This window comes from Phalangium opilio, unplaced genomic scaffold (assembly GCF_054372755.1).
Source record: "Phalangium opilio isolate 3A_F unplaced genomic scaffold, DU_Popi_V2 ptg000810l_1, whole genome shotgun sequence".
NCBI classification, from domain to species: Eukaryota; Metazoa; Arthropoda; class Arachnida; order Opiliones; family Phalangiidae; genus Phalangium; species Phalangium opilio.
Genome location: NW_028324253.1, coordinates 922,770 through 950,608, shown reverse-complemented (window position 1 = coordinate 950,608; position 27,839 = coordinate 922,770). Strand labels below are relative to the sequence as shown.

At 36.8% G+C, this 27,839-nt stretch overlaps 1 protein-coding gene, 1 long non-coding RNA gene and 1 other non-coding gene across 5 annotated transcripts; 1 reads left to right on the top strand and 2 right to left on the bottom strand.

The window, feature by feature from the left end:
• Positions 1-1,855: 1,855 nt before the first annotated feature.
• Positions 1,856-7,165, bottom strand: LOC149588008 (uncharacterized). The gene has a single exon (XM_089863208.1). The coding sequence runs from the start codon at positions 7,163-7,165 to the stop codon at positions 1,856-1,858; it is 5,310 nt and encodes a 1,769-aa protein (XP_089719334.1).
• A 1,957-nt stretch (positions 7,166-9,122) lies between these two features.
• TRNAV-CAC (transfer RNA valine (anticodon CAC)) lies at positions 9,123-9,195 on the top strand. The gene has a single exon. It is a non-coding gene; the product is annotated as a tRNA-Val (tRNA).
• A 14,998-nt stretch (positions 9,196-24,193) lies between these two features.
• LOC149588006 (uncharacterized) lies at positions 24,194-25,875 on the bottom strand. 3 transcript variants are annotated; one of them, XR_016380173.1, is made up of 5 exons: positions 25,160-25,875; positions 24,985-25,077; positions 24,855-24,919; positions 24,349-24,670; positions 24,194-24,285 (listed from the first exon to the last, which is right to left on the bottom strand). It is a non-coding gene; the product is annotated as an uncharacterized LOC149588006 (long non-coding RNA). The 3 variants fall into 3 exon arrangements; XR_016380172.1 differs by having other exon boundaries at positions 24,282-24,470; positions 24,568-24,670; XR_016380171.1 differs by having other exon boundaries at positions 24,282-24,670.
• Positions 25,876-27,839: the final 1,964 nt, after the last annotated feature.

The following is a 27,839-nucleotide window of genomic DNA, read 5'->3' as shown; positions in this document are numbered from 1 at the left end:
AACCAATTCTAACCAAACCAAGCCTAACCTAACCTAATTAAACCTAACCAAACGAAACCAAACCTAACCAAACCAAACCTAACCTAACCAAACCTAACCTACCCTAACCTAACCTAACCTATCCTACCCTAACCTAACCTAACCCTAACCCTAACCCTTACCTAACCTTAACCCTAAGCTAACCTTACCTAACCTAACCCTAACCTAACCCAACCTAACCTTACCCTACCTAACCCAACCTAACAAAACATAACCTAACCAAACCCTAACCTAACCAAACCTAACCTAATCTAATCTAACCCAACCCAACCTAACCTTAACCCTCTAAAATATTACCGTAATTTTAATAAAATTTACGCAAAATATTTCAAATACTCAAAGGCCATTATTGCAACAGTATTTTTTATTATTTTATAGTTTCCAACGCTGTCTAACATAACTGCAATTAAGTTCAAATGAAATTAACAATCAATTGCATGAAACTATTATTACGTAGTTTACTTTTTTTTTCGGGGAATCGATCCAAGGACTATCGCACGGTAGTTCGATACTCTTCCACTGCGCCACGGTGAGACGAAAGTTCCTATTGCTAAATTAACTTATATAGCCTTATAAGTAATAATAATATTCCTAATAAAAAATCCCAATAGACAGAAACCGCACAAACGGCGGGATTTAAAATCATATTTCAGATAAAATCGGTCGATTGGGAATTCGGTCGAATGGGATTCGATCCAATGGGAGGACACCACGAAAAAAGGGCGTAAAATTGTAATCCCGTGAATTTCTACTTCATACCTTTTTCGGATATGGATCGGGTTAGGTTGCGTCATTGTCGTACATACTGCACATGATGGTGATGGGAACTGGAAAATCAGTCATAGCCGTTGCCACACAAAAATTGATACAATACTTTGGAGCCATTTTGGGAAATGGTAATGGAAGATAAACATTTTTTAATCACTTCTAATTTCAAGAGATTCGTTTATTACGAAATCGAGTCCGTTGTCTTACGCGTGGTTTTCCTTACCATTCTGGTAGTGGAATTAGTTAATTACATTTTTGGGCTAAATTTCATTGGGCTTGTGGGAGAGCTGGCAGAATTAGGTTTCAAAACCGGGCAATTACCAACTGAAAAATAATCGTAGGTGCGGCGAGACGGCAAAATAACACGACATCGATTTTAAACAAAAGCAAAAGAAAGGGAAATTTATTAAAAATTACTGGAAATTAATTGCTACGAGAAATATTGTCTCAAAAGGATAAGGTTTCTGAGTTGGCGGTAGAATATGCGCGAAAACAATGTTTTCTTTATATTAAAATAAATAATTAAAATCTGTGAGGTTTACCATTCTTTGGTGGTAGCATTTACTACACAATTAAACACGTTAATTTCGCTATTGTCATTATTCTCGTTTCATATAGTAAGGCTCAGGGGTAATTATGGTACTTATGGTAAGGCAAACATACTGAGAGTGAGCTTAATTTTTGCTCTTGTAGGGTTCGATATTTCTTCGTCACTGGCCATGTAATATTTCACGAAATTAATTGTCAGAGTTTAAAAACGTCCAGATTAATTTATTGTAAATTGACATTCCTTTACAGTGCGTTTTAAAATATGAGGTTGAATTTATTAAACAAAACAAACAACTACTACTCTCCTTCGCGATTACATGCCTAGATTACAACTCTGAATGATAACGAAAAATAAATTTAGTCACGTGATTTAGATAACGTTTAAAGCATTAAAGTCTAACAATTCTAGTTATTTTTTGACCTAATTTTAATCTATTTTTTATAACAATATTTTACACTCCCCACCGATGGCGAGATTCCGAGTCCATCTTCTTGAGTTCTAACCAATTTCGAGGGGACATATTAGGTTAATTGGACGTTTGACGATAACACTGCTTGGCAGCCGGATTGAACAAGATCGGATTTTCCCGTCTCTGCCCTCGTACACCTCTTCGACTCTGACCAACTTACAGATGTGACGGGGAAGACTATCTTCTTTAAGCAACGCCATCTCGCCAGGTTGAATGACATGAGTTGATGTTCGTCTGGATATTTCGTGTGCTGACTTTAACTCGAGAAGGTACTCCTTTCGCCATCTCGTCCAAAATTGAGACAGTAATTTTTCTTGGTGTCTCCATCTGCGTCGTAATTCATCCTTGTTTTCGCCAATAGTTAGATTTGTCTTATTATCCGGAGGTAGTGATAGTATTCGACGACCAATTAGGAAATGTGCGGGCGTTAAAGGTTCTTCACTAGCGTCTTCACTGATATAGGTTATAGGACGAGAGTTCAAGATAGCTTCAACTTCCGTTAGTACAGTGGTTATTTCTTCGAAATTTAAGTATGATCGACCCAGAATCTTCTTAAGACAGAATTTCGTTGAACGGACTAAACGTTCGTAAAAACCGCCCCACCAGGCAGCACGCTCTATAATGTATTTCCATACGATTCCTTGTTGGCCAAAGAATTCCTTGATCTCGTCGTTCTTTATTCGCTTCCAAAGCAATCCCAACTCCCGATCCGCTCTTTTAAATGATTTTGCGTTATCGCTGTATATGACCTTGACCATGCCTCGCCTCGAAATGAATCTTCGGAATGACAGAAGAAACGATTTAGTCGACATGTCAGAAACCAATTCTAAATGGAGCGCTCTCGTTACACCGCAAGTAAAGAGTGCTATGTAAGATTTGCTCTTTTCCTTCGAATCCTTGGTGTAGATTGGTCCGGCAAAATCGAGACCGGTGACCTCAAATGGCTCAGCTTGCCGTATTCTGTCCGCTGGTAAGGGCGCAGTATCTTCTATGACCGGTTTTACACGAAGTTTCTTACAAATTAGGCATTGGCCAAGTCGTTTCTTGATCTGTTGTCTTGCTTTTATGATCCAGAATCGTTCTCGAATTTGAGCTAATGTTGAAGTCGTTCCTAGATGCATAACTTGTTCATGAGCCAGGTCAATTTGCAGTTCAGAAAATCGGTTTCCCGCCGGTAAAATAATGGGGTGCTTTTGGCCAAATGAAAATTCGGAATGTTGTAATCGACCGCCAATACGTATAACTTGGTCGTCGTCGAGAAATGGATTGTATTTCATCAATGAAGAATTTTTAGGCAAGACTTCGTTAAGCTTTAAGCATTTTACAACATCTGGGAAACTTTCTCGTTGAATCTGTCTAATCCAGTAAATTTCGGCTTGCTTAAGTTCTTCGGCGTTCAAAACTTCGAGATTTCTAGCTTCTTTGTGACTTCTTAAGTTAGAGATGTAACGAAGAATCCATGCAGTTATTCTATTGATTTTCCTTATTGAACTGTACTTGTCCAATTTTAGCAACGGCTCGCGAGTTTCGACCTTGCAAACATTTAGTGAAAGGGCGTCTTGATTGACTCGCAGCTCATGAAGTACTTCGTTTTCATCTTCTGAGGGTTTATTCTTCGGCCATTGAGCTTCCGGTTGTTTCAGCCAAATAGGACCATTCCACCAAATTTCATTTAATATTAAGACTTCAGCGCTTTGTCCTCTGCTAAGATAATCTGCAGGATTATCCACTCCCTTGCAATGATTCCAGGACGATTTGTCGGTCAACTTTTGTATTTCAATTACTCTGTTACTGACGAAAGGTTTCCAACGGGTAGCTTGACCTTTGATCCAATGTATGGTTATGGCAGAGTCGCTCCAAAGGTACATCGTAGGATTCTTGTCATTGAAGTTTAGTTTCAGTCGGTTGGAAAGTCTTGCTCCAATTAGGGCACCCAGTAACTCTAGCCTTGGGATTGTTACTGGTTTGATTGGCGCCACTCTAGATTTAGAGCCTATAAGCCTGACATATATTTGACCATCCTTAGATATGCTTCTTAGATATATGCAAGCTCCGTATGCCCTTGTGCTCGCATCCGTAAAACAATGTAATTGCAGCGAAGATTCAAGATATTGAATTTCTGATGGCAGGTAGTTTCGTGGTATTCTTAATTCGCTTAATTTTGACAATTCTTTACACCAAGATTTCCATTGTTGGGTCAGTTCTTCGGGTAATTCTTCATCCCATGTGCATTGTTTCTCCCAGATGGATTGAAAAATAATCTTGATTGTCACGGTAAATGGCGTAATGAGTCCCAATGGATCGAATATTCTAGCTGAAGCGCTAAGGACACATCTCTTCGTGTTTTGAAGCGATGATAAGTATCCCAGAAGTCCTTCAATGTTAAAGATAAAATGGTCGCTAATCTTGTCCCAAGATAATCCCAGTACTTTAAGTGCACAAGGCGATGAGAATAAGACTTGTTCTTCCTTAGATTCTTGCCAACCTTGTTCCTTCCATTTATCTTCAAGTATTCTGGAATTAGTGTGCCATTTTCTAAGAGACATTCCAGCTTCCGACATAATCTCCTTTGCCTCCTTGGAGTGTCGAAATGCCTCGTCGTCACAGTGAGCGCCGGATATCAGATCGTCAACATATAGATCTTTGTTCAGCTTTTCACACGTCTCGCCATATCGTTCCTTATATTTCTTCAAGTGGATTCGGACTGTTCCAGCAAGTACAAATGGGCTTGATGTGGTACCAAATACGATTCTTGTGAACCGATACGTGTCTATCTTGAGATTTTCCGTCGACGTTGTCGGGTTATCTGACCACAGGAAGCGGACTGAATTTCTGTCTTCTTTCTTCAACGATATTTGTAAAAAGGCTTGAGCGACGTCGGAAATAATTGCTACTTTGTAGGTTCTGAATCGTACAAGGACATCCAATATGTCAGGATTGAGGTTCGGTCCCGACAGAAGGCAGTCGTTTAGGGATGGACTTCCAAGGTCATGAGCGGATCCATCGAAGACAATTTTAACCTTCGTTGTTAATCGATCGTCTTTGATTACAGGTTGGTGAGGTAAGTAGAACATTCTTGACGGTTCGTTGTCTTCTTGAGAAATTCGTTCTATTATTCCTTTTAGCTGGTAGTCCTTCATTATTGCCTGGTAGTGTGACAGAAGTAACGGATCTTGTTTAAATCTTCTTATCAAACTGAGAAATCGCTTTTTTGCACCGTTGAAATTATTCGTAAGTTCTTCATGCTCATCTTTCCAAGGCCACGGAACTTCATACCGTCCGTCAACAAATCGAATGCCTTCCTCTAATTTCCGTAATGCTTCATTATTGAGAATGGTTGGTTGAATTCCAGTGTTTAGAATCCCCAATGATTCGATTTCCCAATGAGCCTGAAGAATCTTTGAAACTTCTTCATCTTCTACAAGGACCTTGGAGATTAAGGTAGACGAGCGTTCTGAACTGGCTTGAAGGCTCAAGACCGAGGTTGGGCCATGAATAAGCCATCCCAATTCGCTTTCAAGAGCCACCAAATTTTCATCGAGCCGCTTGATGTCTCCGGTCACAATTTGCCAATAGTATTCCGATCCTATTAAGATTTCCACTTCACCCGGATAGATCTGGTCTTTTGGTACTTGATCAGCGAGTGTCAAGTACTTGGATCCGAGAATTTTTCTTACGTTTTCGCCGGGAATTTCAACCATCGCTGATGTTATTTCATCTGACTCTACTGCTTCGATGTTAATGGTTTTGCCGTTAAATAAGCTTGTGATTGAAATCTTCACTCTGCGACATCTCATTGATTTAGGAGCTCCACCTCCAAATGCGTATATTTGTAACAGTTCTTCTCCAACGACCGGAAATCCGAATTCTTCTGAAGTCTTTCTTTTGATAAACGTTCTCTGGCTACCTCCGTCTAACAGTATTCGTACTAGCCTTTCTTCGTTTCCGTATTCGAGTCTCGCGACTGCTGTTTGAAGAAGAATGGTACTTGTCTTTCTTCCGGTCAACGTTGTAGCTGATACTATTGACGTTTCTTTATTCTGACCTTCGGTTTTGGAACCAGTGTCGCAAACAGCAGGATGATGTTTCCTTTGACATTTCGTGCATGTTGGTTTCACATAACAATTTCTCGCCAAATGACGCCCAGTGACGCAGACGTAACATCTGCCTTTCTTCTTCAGAATGGTTTTTCGAGCCTCCACGTCTTCAACCTTGTTACACTTTTCGGATTTATGGGAATCCTTGTCGCAAAATACGCAGGAATCAGTAGGTTGAGATACCGAGTTGAGAGCTGCAGTTGAATGATTCGGCTGTGACTTGTATCTCGCTTTAACTGGCCTTTCATCTGACACTTTAAATTGCTTCCGTGGTTCTTCGTATTCTTGCTTGATGTAAGTGAGACATCTTTCTCTACTTTCTACTTCATGACGTATGAAGTCCAAAATTCGAGTTACATCACTATCAGCGTCTGCGTCTTTTCGAAGTCGGCAATATTCCAGCGAGATATCTGGAGGTATAAGTTTCAAGACAATAGTTCCTATAACTCCACCAAACTTCCCTTCGGCTTCTCCTAGATTAAGTAAGCTTTTCACTTCGATTTCGCATTTGTCGTATAATTGTCTGAGAGCCTTTATGTCAGATGATCTTCTCACTGGTGTCATCTCGAGGAGGCGATTCGTATGCGCATTCCGGATATCTTCTTTACAACCAAACCGGTTAGTAAGCGTAGTAATGGCTTCTTCGTAGTTTTCATTGCTTAGGCTTAAACCCGCCACGGAACTGTAGGCTGTACCTCCCAGATACGATTTTAGATATACGAACTTGTCCACTGGTGTTAAGGACTTGTCTCTATGTACAGCTACTTCAAATTGAGGCCAAAAATTCATCCAATCGTTCATTTCCCCATAAAATTTCTTAAGTTCTAGCTGTGGCAGTCTAGTCGCCCTACTAGGTTCCCTTCGAGTGTTGACTTCTGGCATAGATTCTTCATTCGCCGTGCTGTTCAATCTTCGACTTGATCTACCCCTTCTTGTCCGTGTTAGCGTTCGTTTAATTTTCGTCATACAGCTGATAATGCCTTCTGTGTATTCTTCGGAAGCCTCCATTTCTGTTTGTAATTCTTCGTCATCAGACAGTTTGTCTTCTATTTCGTCATCCATTGTCTTTAACGTGGACCTTTTAGCCGTAAGTTGTTCTGATAAATCCTCAAGGGTATCCGATGAGTCGTTTTCGTCTTCGATGTACTTATTTATTTTGTTCACCAACTTTGTCACCATTCGCCTTTGCACTGCCCGCTTCTTCTTAATTTTTTCTAAATCCGCGATAACAGATTCCGCCATTTTAAACACTACAATCTGATAAATTTCGAGAAATTCGTAATACTAGACCGTTAATTGTACGCGACTAGCCTTCTGATAAACGTTCCGGGTTTCGGCACCATGTAATATTTCACGAAATTAATTGTCAGAGTTTAAAAACGTTCAGATTAATTTATTGTAAATTGACATTCCTTTACAGTGCGTTTTAAAATATGAGGTTGAATTTACTAAACAAAACAAACAACTACTACTCTCCTTCGCGATTACATGCCTAGATTACAACTCTGAATGATAACGAAAAATAAATTTAGTCACGTGATTTAGATAACGTTTAAAGCATTAAAGTCTAACAATTCTAGTTATTTTTTGACCTAATTTTAATCTATTTTTTATAACAATATTTTACAGGCCATTCGTTTCATAGTTGGACCTTTCATATTGATAATTGTCATTATCGTCAAATTGTTCAACTGAGTCTTGAAAGCCAACTACACATCTCAGAAAAGAGAAAATATCAACACTGTAACCGATGCCCTAAGATTATCTGATGGCATCCCGATTCGACTACAGCCTGAAACTTTAAATGATGATGAAGTTTGTATACGGGTTAGGATTTTATACTTTCTTCGAAGGAGAGTTTTAGAGTTCAGTCTTTAAAATATGCGAATCATTTCAGACTGAAACTGAATTAAGAATTCTCTGCGACAGGGTGAGGGGGCAAAAACACAAATCCCCTGATAAAGAAAAACTATCTAGAGGAAAGGAAGTTTGGTTTGCGGATATATCTGTTTTACAGATTTCGAGCATTTACTCAAAGATTTTGAACAAACCCATTCTTCTAGATCTTCATCTTGGTTCTAAGAAGTACTTCGAGAAACCGATGGTTTTTCTCGCAAAATGGCCAATGAACCCTGAAGTTCTGAAGTTTATAAACCGAAGGTTGGTTTCCTTTCTATCCTAGTTCAGTAATGCTCTGCGTGCCAATGTTTTCCATTGAGACCATTTAAAAACACAGTAACTGTTATCCCGTCTAATAACGGTTTCAATTAGCTGAATTTTATTAAAGACTAGCAGCATGGACATCCGGCGTTGCCCGTTATATTTTTACGAGTAAGTTCAGGTGAGCTCGTCGTAAAACACACTAGATATCACTTGAAGAAGTAGTGAAGCCGTGCTTACACTGAAACGTACAGATGAATCAATGTTCAACCATTTATATCGACACTAATGAGGCGAACAAAGTTTCCACCTGATTAGAAAACTTAAATTATGATCCTTTCATGATTACAGATTGCGGGCTTTCTTGGAATCCGGCCAATTAACACCGTGGCTACGCTCCCTCGAGAGAGACTACCACATCGTAGGCTGAGAATGAAGCACATGTACTAAGGTTCAAGGACATTGAAGCCTAGTTGGCAATGTGGGCGCCAATGCTTGGAGTCACTTCTTTCGTCTTCGCCATGGAGATGCTGACAATGTTCATGTTTCATTAAACACTGAACGTATTTAGGATGATGCGAACAATGTAAGAATGTAAAAAAGGGGTTTTTAAAACAGCTATTCAAATCTTTGTTTTTTTCAAAAACAGGAAGATTCCTCAAGTTTAGTCTTAAACATTTAGTTCTAGCCAAGCATTGATGATAAAATTCTACAGGGCCTTTAGGCCCTTGTAGATATGACTTGATACCGTTTTGTAATGTTAAAGTAAAATTCACATGCTTTTGCTAAATTTCCTATGGAGATTAACATGAGGTTTTTCGTGATTTTTCCCCACCGCTAACTTAAAAACTACAGCGAAGTTACTTTTCGGAATTATCTTAAATTAACAATTAAGTATTCAGGGTGTGCTATCAGCCAGTTTGATCAAAACAATTAAGTCTAAGTATGTTAATTTTATTTAATTACAGAAGTACGGCTTAGACCATCGTGATTGGACATAATAATTAGCTAGATCTCTTGGAAAACTCAGCGTTACTATTTATCTGTAGTGTGGTGGTTATCACGTCCGCTTCACACGCGGAAGGTCCCAGGTTCGAGCCCTGGTAGATACATGTTTTGACGGTTTAATTTTTTTGCTATACTTTTGTTGAACCAATTTCGATGTTCGAAGCATTAAAATTAATTCTTCTTTGGTACAAGATTTATACTTCTTTCCCTTGGTTTTGTTGTTCAGCCAACATATTGCTGATACTGCAGAAGCTCGCAGCGATAAGCAGTTTACACATGTCTTTGTTAATTTTAGGCAATTAACATCATGTTGAGCATCAGTAATACAACAAAAAGTTCCACGGTTCTTTGAGTTCAGAAAATCAATGATTTTCACTTCAGAGTTCCCCTTGCAAATTTTAAAATCAGTTATTTGCTTCATGACTGACTGCAAACTTTCTATGTTGTAAATTTTTTCAGGGAAGTTGATCAGGTTATTGTTATCTAAATCTTGGTTTAAGACTCTAACACTGTAGCTAAAATCATGCTCTATGTTTAATGCTATCAATACGCCATTGCACTCGGAATTGATTTTGTGTATTTGCAATCGTTCATCTGTTAAGCTATAAAACCAATTCAAATGGCAATAGTCTAACCACTCAGGTGAAGCAAAGAAGCCTTGAAAATAACTTCTCAATATTTCAATTTAGCCCTAAAAACAGTATAATTAGCCAATGATTTCTCTAAATATCAGTTTAGTCCCCAATTTGAAATTTTACCATGTTAGCATCAGAGAGGTTAGTCATGTTTTGACTATTAACAAAACCGCTGATTAGCCTGGGTGTGCTATCCAATGTCAAGTTGCTTCAAAGTGTTCCAATCGTATCCTTAAAAACAGGGAGAAATTGAAAAGAAATTTATAATGGAATAATTCTCAAGTAATTTAGAATTGGTAATTACTATTTCTTCATTCATGTTATTTGTCTCATCAATGGTACTGTTGTTGTTATGCCATATATCAGCCTCAGGGACTTCAAGACTAATCTGGCTAGTTTCCATAAAGTCACCCTCTACAATTAGAGTTGAAGAAAGATGTTCACATCCAAAGTCTGCTTAAGAAGCATCACTTTTAGAGAAGGGCATGGACTCCTATTTAAATGGGATAGGTAATTATTTTCACTTCATAATCATTTTTAATAAATTCAAAACGAGTCCGAAATTTGTCTTACATCATTGAAAATATTCTGGCTATTTTCAGTATGGAAAGACTTGCATTCAAGCTTAGTCTCGGAACTACCGTTATTACTAATGCCTATTAATTCCTTTTTTATAAGAAAGTTTCAGGTAGATAATAAAACATTCATGAGTTCAATATTTATCAATACGTACATCTTGACATTTTGAGTCACTTCTAGATGGCATTGAATTTTCAGGGTCATATCTTATTTATTCAAAAATTAATTCAACACTTGTATTTAAAAGAAGAAAAAAGTCTATGTTGATCAAACAGGCCCAAACTAGAACTGGCTACATTTCATGAGTTACGCAATTATTTACATTTGATATCAAAACACTAATTCCTGGCTTCAATATCACAATATTACGTTCAGTGATTGAAAGTGTCTGTACTTTTAATGAGGTTTCTTTATCCGAAGGATGTTGCTGCTGTAAACAAAGTACTCTTCGTTATTGACAATATTACCTCGACAGTTTTTACCTCTCCGAGTGAAGATGACATCACGGAGAAGTATTACACCGGACGTGTCTGTCTATGTTTCTGTCTGTCTGTCTGTCTGTCAGACCCCACGTGACCGCGTTCGCAGTTTACAAATCGGAGCAAACAAATACCCGATTTCCGGAACGCGTTCGCGGTTCACGGAAATTTGGCCATTCATCTGCCAACACCAGTCTTTACTAACTGGCTTCTAAGGACCACAATCTGCTAGTCTTTGTCCATCCCACATGGAAACTAACCTGTACTTACTGGCTCGTAAGCACCACAATCTTCTGTTCTTCGTCAATTCCACATTGACACCAGCTTCTATGCACCACCATCTTCAGGTCTTTGTCCATTCCACATGGACGCCAGTCAGTACATCCTGGCTTCTTTTCCTTCGTCATCGTTTGGTTTTAAGATATACGCGGCGATTGACTAGGGTTACGAGAAACGTCTAGCCTCCCAATGGCAGGGCTTCACGCGAATGCGTTTTTTATCAATTATTATAATGGAAACGAAACGTATATATATCCCAAAATTTGACAAAAGCGGGCAAGAGGGGTACCCTTCACTGTGTTTAGAAAGTAAATTCGTCTCGGCTCGGAGAGGTGTATTTTGGTTTCCCAACTTGTCTTAGAATTAGTTGACATATTAATTACTTGTTCATGGTCGTGGATGGGGTCGGGGAATTGTTCAGTTGGTCCTTTGCCTCCAACAAAATGTTTGGTGCACAAATATGTGTTTCTATTAATTCGGCTTAAACTGAAATCAGTTTTTACCTCTTTTAACCATTTAAAACTTGGTCAAAGGCTTAGAGAAAGGTATAAAATGAACGCCTCTCATATTAGTCCGGTCTGAGACTCTGAGTATTTTGAATCACTTTTACATTTTGGGTAAACACAGTGTTTAACGCCCATTATGTACCTAATTTTTTAATTAAATAGTTATTCAACTTAAATTTCTGTTCATCTAGCCTGCTCCTTCGAAATCCGTTGTCTCGATAAACATTGAAACCGCCCGTTAACAAATCTTATTCAGGAAGAGTCCCGATTGGTTAAAAAGTCGCTCATGCGCCGTATAAACCGGATGTGTAACAAATTTACCGGAAACGAGGGAAAGAAGACTTTTTGCCCCCCCTTTATCAATGGATTTTGTGAGCCAAACCGGATTGCCTCACCAAAGGCTAGAGGGTCTAGTCCCGGTAGAGCTTTATTTAGTCCAAGCTTCTACATACCGATATTTGAAGAAACTGGACTCCCTATATTCAACCGTTTTCAGACTAATTTCTAATTTCTTTAGTATGTGATCGTTAGTGCTCAGGCAGTTAGCTCCAATGTTTTGCTAAACATACCGAGTTGTCTGTTTCGATAGCATATTATTTCGTGCTATATTAAGCTCATTTGGCTATTAAGTATATATATACATCGAAATTGTATATTTCCTTCAATACGTGTAATGTCCCTGGTAAGCTCTTGGTAAAGTTAGCACTAAAACCGTTTTACTGAGAGAGAATACCAGAAGAATGAAAGTGAACTAAGTGGTTGGTTTTTCGAATGATTCATCAATATTAATAGGGGCCATACTTTTCTCGAATCGATAAACATTTTTTTTATACTGCAGGGACCGTCCATATTGCATCGCACTCTTATGGAGGGAATGGTTTCTAAATTTGTGACGCTCTGTGACAAAGGTGGAGGGAGGGGTTCTTCCATGCGTGACGTCACATTTAGCATTAATTTTGTTACGAAATCAGTAAAATAAAAACACAACTTTTCAAAGTCCACCGTGGTAACGACCCCAACAATAGTTTACCAAAGTTTATATTATATTTTCTCCTAAATAGTACAAAGTTTAAGCAATGATCTCCATTCGTACTTGGAGCCAACTTAAACAGTGCATTTAAGAAAACGGATCAGTTTACTTCGGAACTTACGTAACTACACGTAGGCGTAAGGATTGGTAAGTAGAGAGTACTCGTAGTGTCAGCTTAAATTCTCTTATGTGGATGTTTATTCGCTAATATCATTTACGAGGATAAATCAAATTCCCATTCGGATTGAAATGGTTTCGTTTCCTTCGCACATTTTTCAAATCTGAATCCCATGCTCGATTAGACTAAGTTTTTCGTATCACAATGTCCAAACCTATAATGTGTGCCCCTTTAGCTAAGCTTTATGGAGAATTTTTGAGGCTTAAGAGGCTTAATATAAAAAAGCACATCCACACAATGTTCTAAAGCTCAATCAGAGGCCAACGATATTTGAAAGAATCTTAAAACGGACGGGGACTTTGAATTTGAAGCCGAGCAAAATATTTCCAAGTTGAACGTCATATCACTGAATCTCGATAAAAAAATTTTTTATCGACTTAAATTTGTAAATCACAGTGCGTTGGAGTGGGGTTAAAGAAATGTGGCGAGGTATTTAGGGAGGGGTTAGAGAAAACGTGACGAAGCGTGATCTGGGGGGGGGGAAGAAAATGCTTAATTTTGTGTGACGTAGTTTATGGACGGCCTCTTAACTCAAACGTTTGCAATGAAAGTCCTTGACCATATTCCAGCCTTTTCATTACGATATTCCCCTAACTTCGCTGACAATTTTGCAAAAATTGCAACACGTATATAAATATTAATTTTGATCTGAAACTTAATTGGGAATACGTAACAATTTTCTATGAATCTTTAATGGTTTAACATACACATTTATTTAGACTTTGGTTCTCAATGTCGATAAAAAAGAATTATTTCAATTGATAACGTAACATTGCTATTCCGATTTGAGATTTTACCGAGTTAAATTCGAAAAATATTTTGCCTTGATTATTCAGGCCCATTTTAGAATTTTACGATTTTCAAGATCCCCCTGTATCGTGAGATTAAATAAAACTAGGCAATCCTATAAATGGCCTCCCATTAGTACGATTGCTCCCTAGAGGTACAAATTCACTCTCTAACAATCCAAAGTTTTATGTGAAATAAAAGCAGAAGGGAATACAATATTAGAATATATGTGGTAAGCTTTTGTTAGCTGGAGAAAGCCCTTGGAGGCTAGTGTTATTTTCTAACTATGATCCTTTTTTATTGAAATGAAATGAACTAAAAATGTATTAATGAACAGGAGATCTATTCGTGTTTCAGGCATGCAAAAAAACAAGAAAAAAACAGCAATCAAATAAACGGTAGAAATATATAGCTTAAGTTTCAATAACACCGCTAAAAATGGTTAATATTTTTTACTTAACTGGTTGTCCATTCTACCACCAGTCTTTGTGGTACATGTACCTACTAGTACATGCCTTATCATATTTTGGGTTCAAGTTCCGAAATAGTAGTCACAAACTAATGACATTAAAAAAATATTCACTTAAATATTAAGTGTTGAATTCTTAAACCTTTAAACAAAGAATCTATATTTAAAAGTTTTCACCGAATTTTGGTATCGAAACCAAATTTACTTAACTAATGATTTTTTAAAATTTAAACTGAATTTTACCGTATGTGAACAAAAACTTTTAGTCCATTATAAATGTGCTTAAAAAAATTCAGGGAGGAAAAAATAGTTATAATACAAAAAAGTCCTTGCTATAAATTGCTTACCATAACAAGTTTTTATTTCATTTTTGATAATAAATTTCTTCTCCCTTATAAGCGTAATCTATTGTTTCCAAACTATTTAACCTAACAAAGGACCAGAAGAAAGCATTGCAGGCAATATATGGAGTAATTAAGAACAAAGGGGTCTAGATTTTTTTCATTAACCTAAAATTTCAGGCCGAAATTTTGAACAAGACAAATTTTGAAACCATGATAATTTTTATACCATTTCACAATTTTAAATACGAGGATACATTTATTTATAGCTAGTGTTCTGGTTTAAACAAAAGCATAAGACGACATTGAACAAGGAAAATCAATAAATTATCCTTCATGATAATTATCAAAAACAATAATAATAGTAAATTACATATAACATTAATACCATAGTTTGATTTTTATTTAACAGATTACCTTAAACATAAAGTGTACTATTTGAACACCCAGCGTTATTCTCTACTTGAGTTAGAGATAAAATGAACAGTAAGTACGATATGACAGCCATTAAGACACCACCAAGTGAGCTCTGATTGATCACAACGCATTTCATGAATTTGAAATTGAAACATCCATTGTTAATCTTAACAAGTAAATAATTTTCCTTAGCTCTATCGGCGTTGGACAAATCATTTGCTGTTTTTAGTAATCGTAGATTACAGGCTGAAATTAACGAGTCTTTAGCCCCACCCAAAACGCTCATTGTTGCAAACAAAATTCCGCCACTCAATAATGGTAATATACTGTCTAATATAATTATTAATTCTGTCAATAAATCAGAGATTCGCATTCCTTCTATAATAAGCGGTATATGCAAACAGAAAACGGATATCCATTCAATCAGCCACAGAAACAGGACGTATTTGAACGTGACGTTTAATCCTTCCAACGCAACCAAAATCTCTGTATGCTTTTGACTAAATACTTGAACATCTTGATTATTAACCAAATCCAATGACATATATCTAACCCTCATTCTAATACACTCTACCGTAAAAGAAAAAGCTCCTTTAGCAACCAGGGTTAGTAATAAGTTAAAGTTCCATAACAAAATATCAAAATTAATTATTAAATAGGTCAGAAACCAAGGGGGTTTTAAGTATTCCAAATTCTGCAAACACTGTTCAACGTAAAAGATGACAAATGATTGACTGATCCATGCATTCATGAATTGCATTATTGTAAAAGTTATGAAGCCTACTACTTCTAACGCGACAGCAATGTTAATTAAATTTGGCAACTTCATTTCTATATAGGAACAGAGTTGAATTACATTTAACCATTTTAAGATTAAGTTTTTGCCAAAGAAGCATGCATTGACAAAATAAGTGATGGTGTATAGTCTCATTACGTTTCCAAAAGGGCAGAGAAAGTCTTTTAATATACCATTGTTATATAGTTTGAAAGCGGCAACGAGACATAGGTACGTTTGAAAGCCGCTGTAAGTGAAGAGCACTAATAAAGTGATGCATTTTGTCACACTTAACTGTTGATTTAGTTTCAGTAATCCGAATATATTAAGGTACTTGAAGGCTAAATTAAACCAAAAGTTGTTATTCACAACTTCTAAGCGTCCTCTCGCTTGGTGAAACTTCCTTTCAGGCTCAATTCCAAAATTAGTTAGAAGTTTATTCTTGATTTTGATCAACATTGTATATAAAACTTCTTTTATCTCCATCCGCGGTAGAACACCAAGAAAACGCGTAAAAATATCATTCAAATTTGAGCATTTAGGAGAAAATGAAGGTAACAATCTGTTAGAAATATTCAGTACGTGGCTTGAACGTAATTACTCCCTTCAACCTTAATGTTCTATAGAGTGCACGTGCACTCTTTGTATATTCGATATTGCATCACATCTGCTCCATTTCTGTGCACTGTAATATCATGGATAAAATAAGGCAAAAGTATGACCAAGTTTGAATATAATGTTTCACCATAAAACTTGATGGGCCAGTTCGAAGAAACTCTAAAAACTACATTAAAAATAATATTTTCCCTTACAGATCGTCTACATCACCAGTCCAGCGGTAACTAATTGTTTAATCGTTTTGATAAATTGAAAGTATGCAGAGTATGTTTAAGTAGGAACAAACCTTCATTAACTTGTTTGAGTTTCATACGTTTTTCTGTAGTCTTACTTTTGATATTATATATAACTATTTCTCTTGACCAAGTGTTTTACTGAGAGCGACTTTTCCAGCTGGGTCAGAATCTCACGGTATGCCTTTACTAAAATATTGAATTTGTAATACGTAGATACTGGAGCTCCAATTGATTTTTTCGAATGTCTATTTCCAGGCATAGTACAAAGCAATCATAGAGCATATGTTTCACATACGTCGATTATAAATGCTTACCATAATTGGGCTTTTTTACTTAACCAGTATTGTATAAATAGAACTTAAGAATGGACATCATGGCTCAAACCTTTCAAATGAAGGATCGCAGAACGAGTGGAGCAATGTCAGTCGATCATGAAAATTTAAGTTTAACACTTACTATAATGTCAGGTGTGCATTAATTAAAACCCGGGGGTCATTCCATATGGTTTCACCTAGGCATGCCACCATGTGTCGGCCGATCCTAATAAAAGTTGGCACACTTGCAGCTATGCTTAAATAACTACGATTTCAAGATTTTCAGGTGAAACTAAAAATAAATGAATTTTTAGAAAGGTTTTGAGTAAACCCCCGCGATTTCTGCAGTGTCCGCGAAACATTTTTGGGCCCTGGCAAAAGTAACCATAACTCACTTGATTTTTTGGATATGTTTATGAAATTATACACACATATGCTATAAAAGGCGAAGAACCCGACTGTCATCTTGAAAAATGTCTATCTTTTTTAGAACTTTTATTATAAATTAATTAATAATTAGTGGGGGGGTCTAACACTGTGACGCGTAACGGCAAGTGGCCCAACATAAAAAAATATTTTAGCTCTTTTCGAGACCCCAAGGGCGTATCTTTCACCTCCTTTATGATTGGTTTGGTGTTTTTGTCTCCCCTTTAACTGGTAACAAAAAACAAAATTTCAAAATATGTGCTTCATCTTACTTTATAAGAACTCTTATATCTAGCTCTCTTAGTTTGTTTTTGTCGTCTGCTCGAGATTCTGTATTAAAGTTCCTAAGAACTGAGAAAAAATTTGAAACTCGTTCGGAGATGGAGGCTAATCAGTTAGGCGAAGAAACCAATTTTAAACAATGTTCTCTCGGTGAATATGGAAACGAAGAATGTCATAAATTAAGTCAGTGTAAAACAAAAGGATTTTATGAATTCAACTATTTAGATCTCGAGAGTCAAATTCTTATTAGTCAAAGATCAGGTATTGAGTCGAACTTTATTAAATGCGTTTGTTATCATCATCATGCAATGCTGCTAAGAAAATACTCCGATCACCAGAAGAAATGCTGCAATCCTTTGCAAAAGCATACAAAATCCGTTTCTAGTATGTAAAATTTATATTTTGAGGAGTTCATGTACCTATTAATTTAAACACATGTTTTTAATTTATGCATAAAAAGGCTGTTTAAAGAAGATCCTATCCATTGAGGAAGCTAGACTACTCTCAGATAAGACTAATAAAGATGTGAAACCAGGACAAAAAACTCTGTCGAAATTGTTGCTTAATATTCAATGAATTAACAACGAGTTCCCTTCCTGCAAGTCAGTCAAGTACTAGCACAGACGCTCTTGATTGTGACTCAATGGAAATATGTCCGGCTTCTACTTCAAAAATAGACGAGTTAAACGAAACTTTGTGTTTAATTAATACCAGCCCTCTGAAACTTCATGGAATTGCTAAACATCAAAGGTCAGCTTATGCTAAAAGGAAAGTACAGGAGGCAGTAGAAGGAGTTAAAGTCAAAGTTGCTGAAGCGTTAAACGTTTCAGAGGATGTGTGTGATCCGAATAACTCCATTAAAGATGATTTTCAAAATCTGATAGTTGAAATTAAAGCCAAAGTTGACACTTAACCTCAGCTTGAGAAATGCAAACTTTTATCTTTGATCCCAATGTCGTGTTCTATATCACAAATCCGTGACGAATTCCACGTGAGTGAATATACTGCAAAGAAGTCACGTCAACTGAAATTAGAATACGGCATTCTTCCGGACATTTCCAAAAAGAAGGGCCACTCTGTTAATGATGACACCGTAAACAAAATAATATCACTCTACCAGGATGATGAAATTTCTAGAATGTGTCCCGGCATAAAGGAGTTTGTGTCAGTGCGAGTAGACGGAGTGAAAATTCAAAAGCAAAAACGCCTCCTACTTGCTAATCCCTTACAAAAATCTTCTTAAGAACTCTTAAGAAAATTCCTTGGGAAATTTCTTTGGATATCCTTAAGGCGTTCTTTAGGAAATTGGGGAATATTGGCCTCTTTTTCTTTGGAAATTGCTTTGGAAATTTCTTTGGAAATCCTTAAGGCGTTCTTTAGGAAATTGGGGAATATTGGCCTCTTTTTCTTTGGAAATTGCTTTGGAAATATCTTTGGAATTTTCTTGGGAAATATCTTTGGAATTTCCTTGCGAAATATCTTTGGAATTTTCTTGGGAAATATCTTTGGAATTTTCTTGGGAAATATCTTTGGAATTTTCTTGGGAAATATCTTTGGAATGTTCTTGGGAAATATCTTTGGAGTTTCCTTGGGAAATATCTTTGGAATTTCCTTGGGAAATATCTTTGGAATTTTCTTGGGAAATATCTTTGGAATTTCCTTGGGAAATATCTTTGGAATTTTCTTGGGAAATATCTTTGGAATTTTCTTGGGAAATATCTTTGGAATTTTCTTGGGAAATATCTTTGGAATTTTCTTGGGAAATATCTTAGGAATTATCTTGGGAAATATCTTTGGACTTCTCTTGGGAAATATCTTTGGAATGTACTTGGGAAATATCTTTGGAATGTACTTGGGAAATATCTTTGGAATTTTCTTGGGAAATATATAGAGAAGTGGGTAAATTAATTTAGCCACTTGAAACGAGGATAGTTCTTACATGCAGAACCATATCCCAATACAGGAAGTGTAGTTCTTATATGCTGAACTACACCCCTTATAGAGAGGGAAGTTCTCGCATTCAGAGTGAAGTTGCTTTAAAAGTCAGACATTTAATCGACTTATTAAAAACATCCGTAAACGGCAGAAAGTTTTAAACCTTGTGCAATTGTATGGGGTACTAAGTGGGTTTTGGAGGCTTTAACGGCCAAGCAGTAGATACAGACGTCGTTGTTAAATTTAATAATGTATATTCACTGAGAGTTTTTCGAGTATCAGAAACGCGTTTAACCTAATTTCCTCTACAATGTTTTTAAAAAAATATTTATTTTGGACTCTAATTACGCTCGAAATAAAGATAAAACATGCCATACGAGAATTAAGCAAAAATTCCGACTGACAGCTTAGATTCCCTGTAAATCTAAACATAACGATTTTAATTACTCTTATTTTACTTTTAATCTATTTTATCCTTTACGCACGACTTGAAATTCCACTCTCATATCAAACGTACCAGCGGTCGTGCCAATTGTATCTTAGCAACAATCAGGGCAAATTTCCCTAATCTATCTCCTAGCCTCCTAACGCGCCTCTTTAATTGCTATGTTCGTCCCCTCCTTGAGTTCGGAACTCAAATCTGGAACCCCTACATGACCTGTGATATTCATATGCTGGAAGGTGTTCAAGCTCGTGCATCCAAAATCCCGTCCACTCTGCGTCACCTACCGCGTAACGTGCGGTTATCCACTCTGGGTTGGGAATCGTTGGCAACCCGCCGTACCTACCTTGAACTAGTTAGCCTTTTCCGGCTCTTGCTTAATGAAAATCAGAGTTACTTCACCAATGCACCCCTGCACCTAGTCACTAGAGGTAATTCGCGTAAACTTTTTCTACCCCCCTCTCGTCGTGATCCTATGAAGCACTCTTTCTTCAGACGGGTGATCCCCATCTGGAATTCGCTTCCTGCTGATGTGGTATCCTCGTCTTCAGTGGGCCACTTTAAACTAAGTCTCAAAAAATTTTTAGGTTTGCTTTAACCCATCGTTTTGCATTTCAGGAGTTGTATGGCTATCCCTTCTAATTAATTCCCCATAGTAAATAATTTCTTTTTTTTTAAATAGTATGTATATATATATATATATGTAAATTTTTTTTTGGAGCTGTAAGGCTGCTTTAGCCCTAGCTCGTCACTTAAAAGGAACAAAAAAAAAAAAACATAAACACCTCACGGATTATTGAAGGCAAAAAAATATAATAAAAAAATAGGTAAATGTAACATTCCATTTCAGCGCTTGCCTAGCCTTAGCTACGGGACAAGCCTTCGTGAAACGTTTTTAATTTTTTTAACCATCAAGTTAATGTCTATCTAGGAAAACTTTAGCTAAACAATTTGGGTAAAAATATTTTGAGATAATTATATGTAAAGCATAATTGCAATATATCTGGCCCTTTGAAATTAATGTCTTGAATTCCAAACGAATTTCGTTGGAAGATAAACCCTAGATCTTCTCTGGAAAACCAACCCTAGAGCTTCATTGGACATTTATCTCAATAATGCTAACGAATTTATTTTGGAAATAAACCATGGACCTTCTTTGGAAATTGATCTCAAGAATTCCAAAGAATTTCGTTGGAAAATATTCCCTAGACATTCTTTGGAAATTTATCTCAAGCATTTCTAAAGAACTTCTTTGGAAAACAACCCCTAGACCTACTTTGGAAATTTATCCCTAGAATTCCTAAATAATTTCGTTAGAAAATAATACCAAGAAATTCTTTGGAAATTTATCTCTAGACTTCCAAAAGAATTTCTTTAGAAAGTAATCCCAAGACATTCTTTGGAAATTTATCTCTAGAATTCCTAAAGAATTTCTTTCGAAAATAATCCCAAGACCCTCTTAGGAAATTTATCTCGAGAATTCCTAAAGAATTTCTTTAGAAAATAGTCCCTAGACCTTCTTAGGAAATTCATCTTTAGAATTCCTAAAGAATTTCTTTAGAAAATAGTCCCAAGACATTCTTTGGAAATTTATCTCCAGAATTCCTAAAGAATTTCTTTAGAAAATAATCCCTAGACCTTCTTAGGAAATTTATCTTTAGAATTCCTAACGAATTTCTTGAGAAAATAATCCCAAGACATTCTTTGGAAATTTATCTCTAGAATACCTAAAGAATTTCTTTAGAAAATAATCCCTAGAACTTCTTAGGAAATTTATCTTTAGAATACCTAAAGAATTTCTTTAGAAAATAATCCCTAGAACTTCTTAGGAAATTTATCTTTAGAATTCCTAAAGATTTTCTTTAGAAAATAATCCCAAGCCATTCTTTGGAAATTTATCTCAAGAATTCTTTAGGAAATTCCATGGAAGTCTTTGGAAATAGTTTCTTTGGAAAATGATCCCAAGGGCTCCGTAGGGTTCCAAAGAAATTCCTTTAGAACTCTTAAGAAGATTTTTGTAAGGGATACTCGAGAAATATATATTCAATTTAAAGAGAGGAATCCTGATTTAAAAGTGGGCTTTTCTAAATTTTGCGAACTACGCCCTAACTGGTGTGTTACTGTTACATCACGGGGAATTCACAACGTTTGTGTTTGTGAAATTCACCAGAATTTGAAACTTAAAACAACGGCTTTACCGAGGCGAGAAACGTACAAGGATGTAATGCTCCAGTTTGTTTGTTCAACAGAAAACAGGAAATGCATGTTGCAAAGATGTGATGATTGCCCTGGAAAGGAGCATTTCATCACCTATTTAGAATCCCTTTTTGCTGAGGATGGCATTGACCAGGATGACAAGGTTGGCTTTAAACAGTGGTTGAATCAAAATGGACAAACAAGGCTTCAAGAGCTGCCACTAGCCACGGGAAAAGCCCTTGCGATGGAATAGGGGGAACAGTGAAACGACTAGTTACAAGAGCTTCATTACAAGAAACCGTTGACAATCAGATACTAACGCCGATACAATTCTTTGAATGGGCCAACAAAAATGTTACATCAGTGAAGTTCATCTATGTATCCAAAGCAGCTGTTGGCAATCAAAAGGAAAAGATTTCAGGACGACTTTCAATTGCATCGACAATTGTTGGTACCAGATCTCATCACAAATTTTCACCTCTCACAACTACCGAATTAAGTATGTTCAGACTATCTTTCCATGACTTCAGTACAACAGTAAAAGTTGATTCTTCAGGTCCAGAATCCATAGCTGTTTCATTTGATGACATTTCTGTAGGACAATATGTTGCCGCAGTTTATGATAAAGAATGGTATGTGGCTCTCATCGAGCAGAATATCTACGAAGAGAACGATTTTCTACTAAACTTTATGAAACATTCGGTTAACCCTCTTTCTCTTCAGTGGCCTAAGAAAGAAGATAAATTTTTTGTACCACTACAAAATATTCTTTGTATTTTGTCGAGTCCAGTATGTATTTATAAAGGCCGATGAAAAAAAATCAAGGAACGTTTTACTTGCTTTGCTTAGCTACGTCATATGTATAAAACATTAAAACCCTCAAAATTATCAAATATTTCATACTTTTACATTGGCTTTTGAATTTAAAGATAGCTTTTGTCATAATAAAAGAATTTAAAAATTCCCAAAATTTGAAATTTGGTTTTTTGTTACCACTTAAAGGGGAGACAAAAACACCAAACCAATCATAAAGGAGGTGAAAGATACGCCCTTGGGGTCTCGAAAAAAGCTAAAATATATTTTTTTAAGTTGGGCCACTTGCCGTTACGCGTCACAGTGTAAGACCCCCCCCACTAATTATTAATTAATTTATAAAAAAAGTTCTAAAACAGATAGACATTTTTCAAGATGACGGTCGGATTCCTCGCCTTTTGTAGCATATGTGTGTATCATTTCATAAACATACCCAAAAAATCAAGTGAGTTATGGTTACTTTTGCCAGGGCCCAAAAATGTTTCGCAGATACTGCAGAAATCGCGGGGGTTTACTCAAAACCTTTCTAAAAATTCATTTATTTTTAGTTTCACCTGAAAATCTTGAAATCGTAGTTATTTAAGCATAGCTGCAAGTGTGCCAACTTTTATTAGGATCGGCCGACACATGGTGGCATGAATAGGTGAAACCATATGGAATGACCCTGTATTATTATTAATTTATTATTAACTTTTAATTTTTAAAACGTGGAAGTACACAGGGTAAGTATTTGAGGCTTATTGGATCTTGATTGTTCGGATAATATAATTGGGTTGTATGCATTGGTGAAGTGATGAGCATTGCTGTTAGAGCTTCTCATCTCGGTTGGTCTTCGTAGAGGCATCAGACCAAGTGTAGCTAAGTCCCTTGTATGGCAGGACAGTAGGCTAGGTTCCATTGGAAGAGCTTGAGTGATATACGACGCCCTTCTATAAATCTTAATGCGAATTTCGCCGATTTATGGTCAGACCAGTTTCACAAAGGTGTGTGCTAGACCGGTTCTCCTTTGGTCAACGTCCTGCACTGATGGCAATAATCTGAACCTAATTATCCTCGCGGTAAAATGTTAAGTCGCTCTATTTCGACACCATGCTTAATCATCTTTGATTTTACGCTTACTGACGCGTGTTTCTTTACGCACAAGTCGATGTGCGCTACACTACCTGCGACAGACTACTGTCCTGCAATGGAACATATTAATAATTTTAATAGTTACAGGCACAAACATTTCTAATCCTGTTTTGCATCAAAAAGAAGGTTACCATCAGAAAGACAGATTAAGCTTGGTCGTATTAGTTATAATTATTTAGGTTGAGAATTTTCATTATATGTTTTTATTTAGTATTTTATTTTCCCATTCATTAATATTACCGTTTTAATCAATATATAGAAAAGACCATATTTATTCTCTTCAAATATCCACCATGGCCACAAATGTATGTGCAACGAGTTCTGCTAAAAAGCATCGAACATTAAAAAGGCCCCTTACTCTATGGATGAGGTAGAAACATTAATTACCTTGTTAGAAGCGGTGCCGTCTCTTCTAAATAATGAGTATGGTAAAAGCATGGAGGAGAGGCGTGATAAGTGGGCAAATATTGTCGAAGATATTAACACCGTGCACGGCCAAAATCGCACATCTGACGAAATTAAAAAGAAATGGGCTTGATTGAAACGTGATGTCCGCAAAAAGGTCGCAACGAACACCCAAGAATCAAAGAAAACAGGGTGTGGTACCAAACGTTGCGAGGAATTAACACCACTGGAGTCACGAATTGCCGCTTTGAAGTTTGATTCCAAAGGTTTCGATGATGTGCAGGCCCTTCGTCAGATCTTCAACCTGGCACGTATGCATACTTATTAGTCAATACATTTCACTTGAATACGGACGTCAGTAACAACATTAACTTCAACACAAACAATTACAACACTGTTTTCTCCCCACTTAAATTGTGTACGGCAAGCATAAAATTCAAACGGCCTTTGTAGGACAATGATTCAATGAAGGATTAGAGAGTTCGTACGTTCATTACTTGTAATTGTTCCTGTTGTCATTACGTGTGTTCCGAAATCGTGCTTGAGAGGGCCCCTGAAATAATGTTCTACATTCATGTTCATATGTTGGGAGTGGAATTATTTATTAAATATATGTACCTTTACAACGACAACACACCTCACAGCACGGTCGCCTCTAATCCACGCAACAATTATTTCATAGATTTCCTTTATCTTCACCATCCAACATTACTGAAAGGGACCAGTCAATGGACAATAGGTTTGCTTAACTTGTTCGTTATAAACGTCATGGAGCATTAGGGATTGATCATACCATGTCCGAGGCAACTCATTTGGATGATACTTGTTTATGAATTGAAAAGGTTCCAATCGTCACTTCCCAAGCACTTGCATACTTTTCCCGCTAGCCAATCTGCCTTGTAGGTTTCAGAACGTCCGCAACCGCTTCTGCAATGAAATGAGGCTCCCTTGAAAGCTGGCGAGTAAAGAATCTTTCCCCGGGAAGCGACTTGTGGAACCAAGCCCTTCAACAGTCGGGTGTTTTAGATTAGTTAAACCTTTTGTTAACAACATTTAGACACTATTTACAATGGGTGCCATAATTATGACAGCAATAAAACAGTTGTAACGTGCTTTCGAAACGTATTAGGCATTACTTCGTGAATACAGCAAGTCTCATCCACCCTGGTTGACCTCAAGTTATATCTGTCTCAGTGAACGGACGACATAGACCCCGCCATTTTACGTTCTTAACTATATTTAATGTTCTTTGAAGTATGCGTACGTTGGACATCGCTTTGATTCAGCATGACACCGGTGACGGTTCGCCATCGAATGTTTTGTATGTAGATTAAACACTAATACTAGATATTAAAATACTTAAGTACATGAAGTGTAACAGTGGTTTAAACACTAACAGGCAAAGTATCGAAGATGAACCGAACACTTCATCTGATGTAAACATTCTTGGTATATCATAAATTCTCCTTTCATCATTAATATTATAAATTAAAATATCTAACAGTCCACATATACGATATTATATTTACCTCTAAAGATCAGCTTTCAAACACAAGTGGTAGCCGTTCATTACCTGGATTACAGACATATGTTTCAAACTTTGGTACGATAAATCAGTAATGGAATAGCTAATAAAAGGAGGGAGAAGGGGGAAATCACCCAATAGGTTCACTTCATTATGCTTCCTAATTTATTGTGAAATCATTTATTCTATTTCGTACGTTGAAACTAAAAGCAAACATCTGTGAATGATGTAAACATTGGTCACTGTTTCAGATGTCATATAACTAAGTGGTAGACCACCAGTTGTGTAATGCCTCATCATTCACATTGAACCCGGGACCCTCTTGCTTCAAGATCAAAGTTATAACCACTAAGTCACCCCATCATTAAGTGATAACATCATTCCCAAATAGTTTCTAACAATTGAACTACGTGAGTAGTTCTTAGAGTCACCGGATAGATTGTCGCTTGTTTTTCCTCTTCACCGTCCGTGCAATAATAACAATGCTTTTACTCTGTCATTGACCTTCGTATCTTTAGATCCCGACGCACATTCTTATTTTACTTTTAATCTATTTTATCCTTTACGCACGACTTGAAATTCCACTCTCATATCAAACGTACCAGCGGTCGTGCCAATTGTATCTTAGCAACAATCAGGGCAAATTTCCCTAATCTATCTCCTAGCCTCCTAACGCGCCTCTTTAATTGCTATGTTCGTCCCCTCCTTGAGTTCGGAACTCAAATCTGGAACCCCTACATGACCTGTGATATTCATATGCTGGAAGGTGTTCAAGCTCGTGCATCCAAAATCCCGTCCACTCTGCGTCACCTACCGCGTAACGTGCGGTTATCCACTCTGGGTTGGGAATCGTTGGCAACCCGCCGTACCTACCTTGAACTAGTTAGCCTTTTCCGGCTCTTGCTTAATGAAAATCAGAGTTACTTCACCAATGCACCCCTGCACCTAGTCACTAGAGGTAATTCGCGTAAACTTTTTCTACCCCCCTCTCGTCGTGATCCTATGAAGCACTCTTTCTTCAGACGGGTGATCCCCATCTGGAATTCGCTTCCTGCTGATGTGGTATCCTCGTCTTCAGTGGGCCACTTTAAACTAAGTCTCAAAAAATTTTTAGGTTTGCTTTAACCCATCGTTTTGCATTTCAGGAGTTGTATGGCTATCCCTTCTAATTAATTCCCCATAGTAAATAATTTCTTTTTTTTTAAATAGTATGTATATATATATATATGTAAATTTTTTTTTTGGAGCTGTAAGGCTGCTTTAGCCCTAGCTCGTCACTTAAAAGGAACAAAAAAAAAAAACATAAACACCTCACGGATTATTGAAGGCAAAAAAATATAATAAAAAAATAGGTAAATGTAACATTCCATTTCAGCGCTTGCCTAGCCTTAGCTACGGGACAAGCCTTCGTGAAACGTTTTTAATTTTTTTAACCATCAAGTTAATGTCTATCTAGGAAAACTTTAGCTAAACAATTTGGGTAAAAATATTTTGAGATAATTATATGTAAAGCATAATTGCAATATATCTGGCCCTTTGAAATTAATGTCTTGAATTCCAAACGAATTTCGTTGGAAGATAAACCCTAGATCTTCTCTGGAAAACCAACCCTAGAGCTTCATTGGACATTTATCTCAATAATGCTAACGAATTTATTTTGGAAATAAACCATGGACCTTCTTTGGAAATTGATCTCAAGAATTCCAAAGAATTTCGTTGGAAAATATTCCCTAGACATTCTTTGGAAATTTATCTCAAGCATTTCTAAAGAACTTCTTTGGAAAACAACCCCTAGACCTACTTTGGAAATTTATCCCTAGAATTCCTAAATAATTTCGTTAGAAAATAATACCAAGAAATTCTTTGGAAATTTATCTCTAGACTTCCAAAAGAATTTCTTTAGAAAGTAATCCCAAGACATTCTTTGGAAATTTATCTCTAGAATTCC

Excerpts from the sequence above, each read along its gene's own strand:
- LOC149588008 (XM_089863208.1), bottom strand. The coding sequence starts at position 7,165 with ATGGCGGAATCTGTTATCGCGGATTTAGAAAAAATTAAGAAGAAGCGG.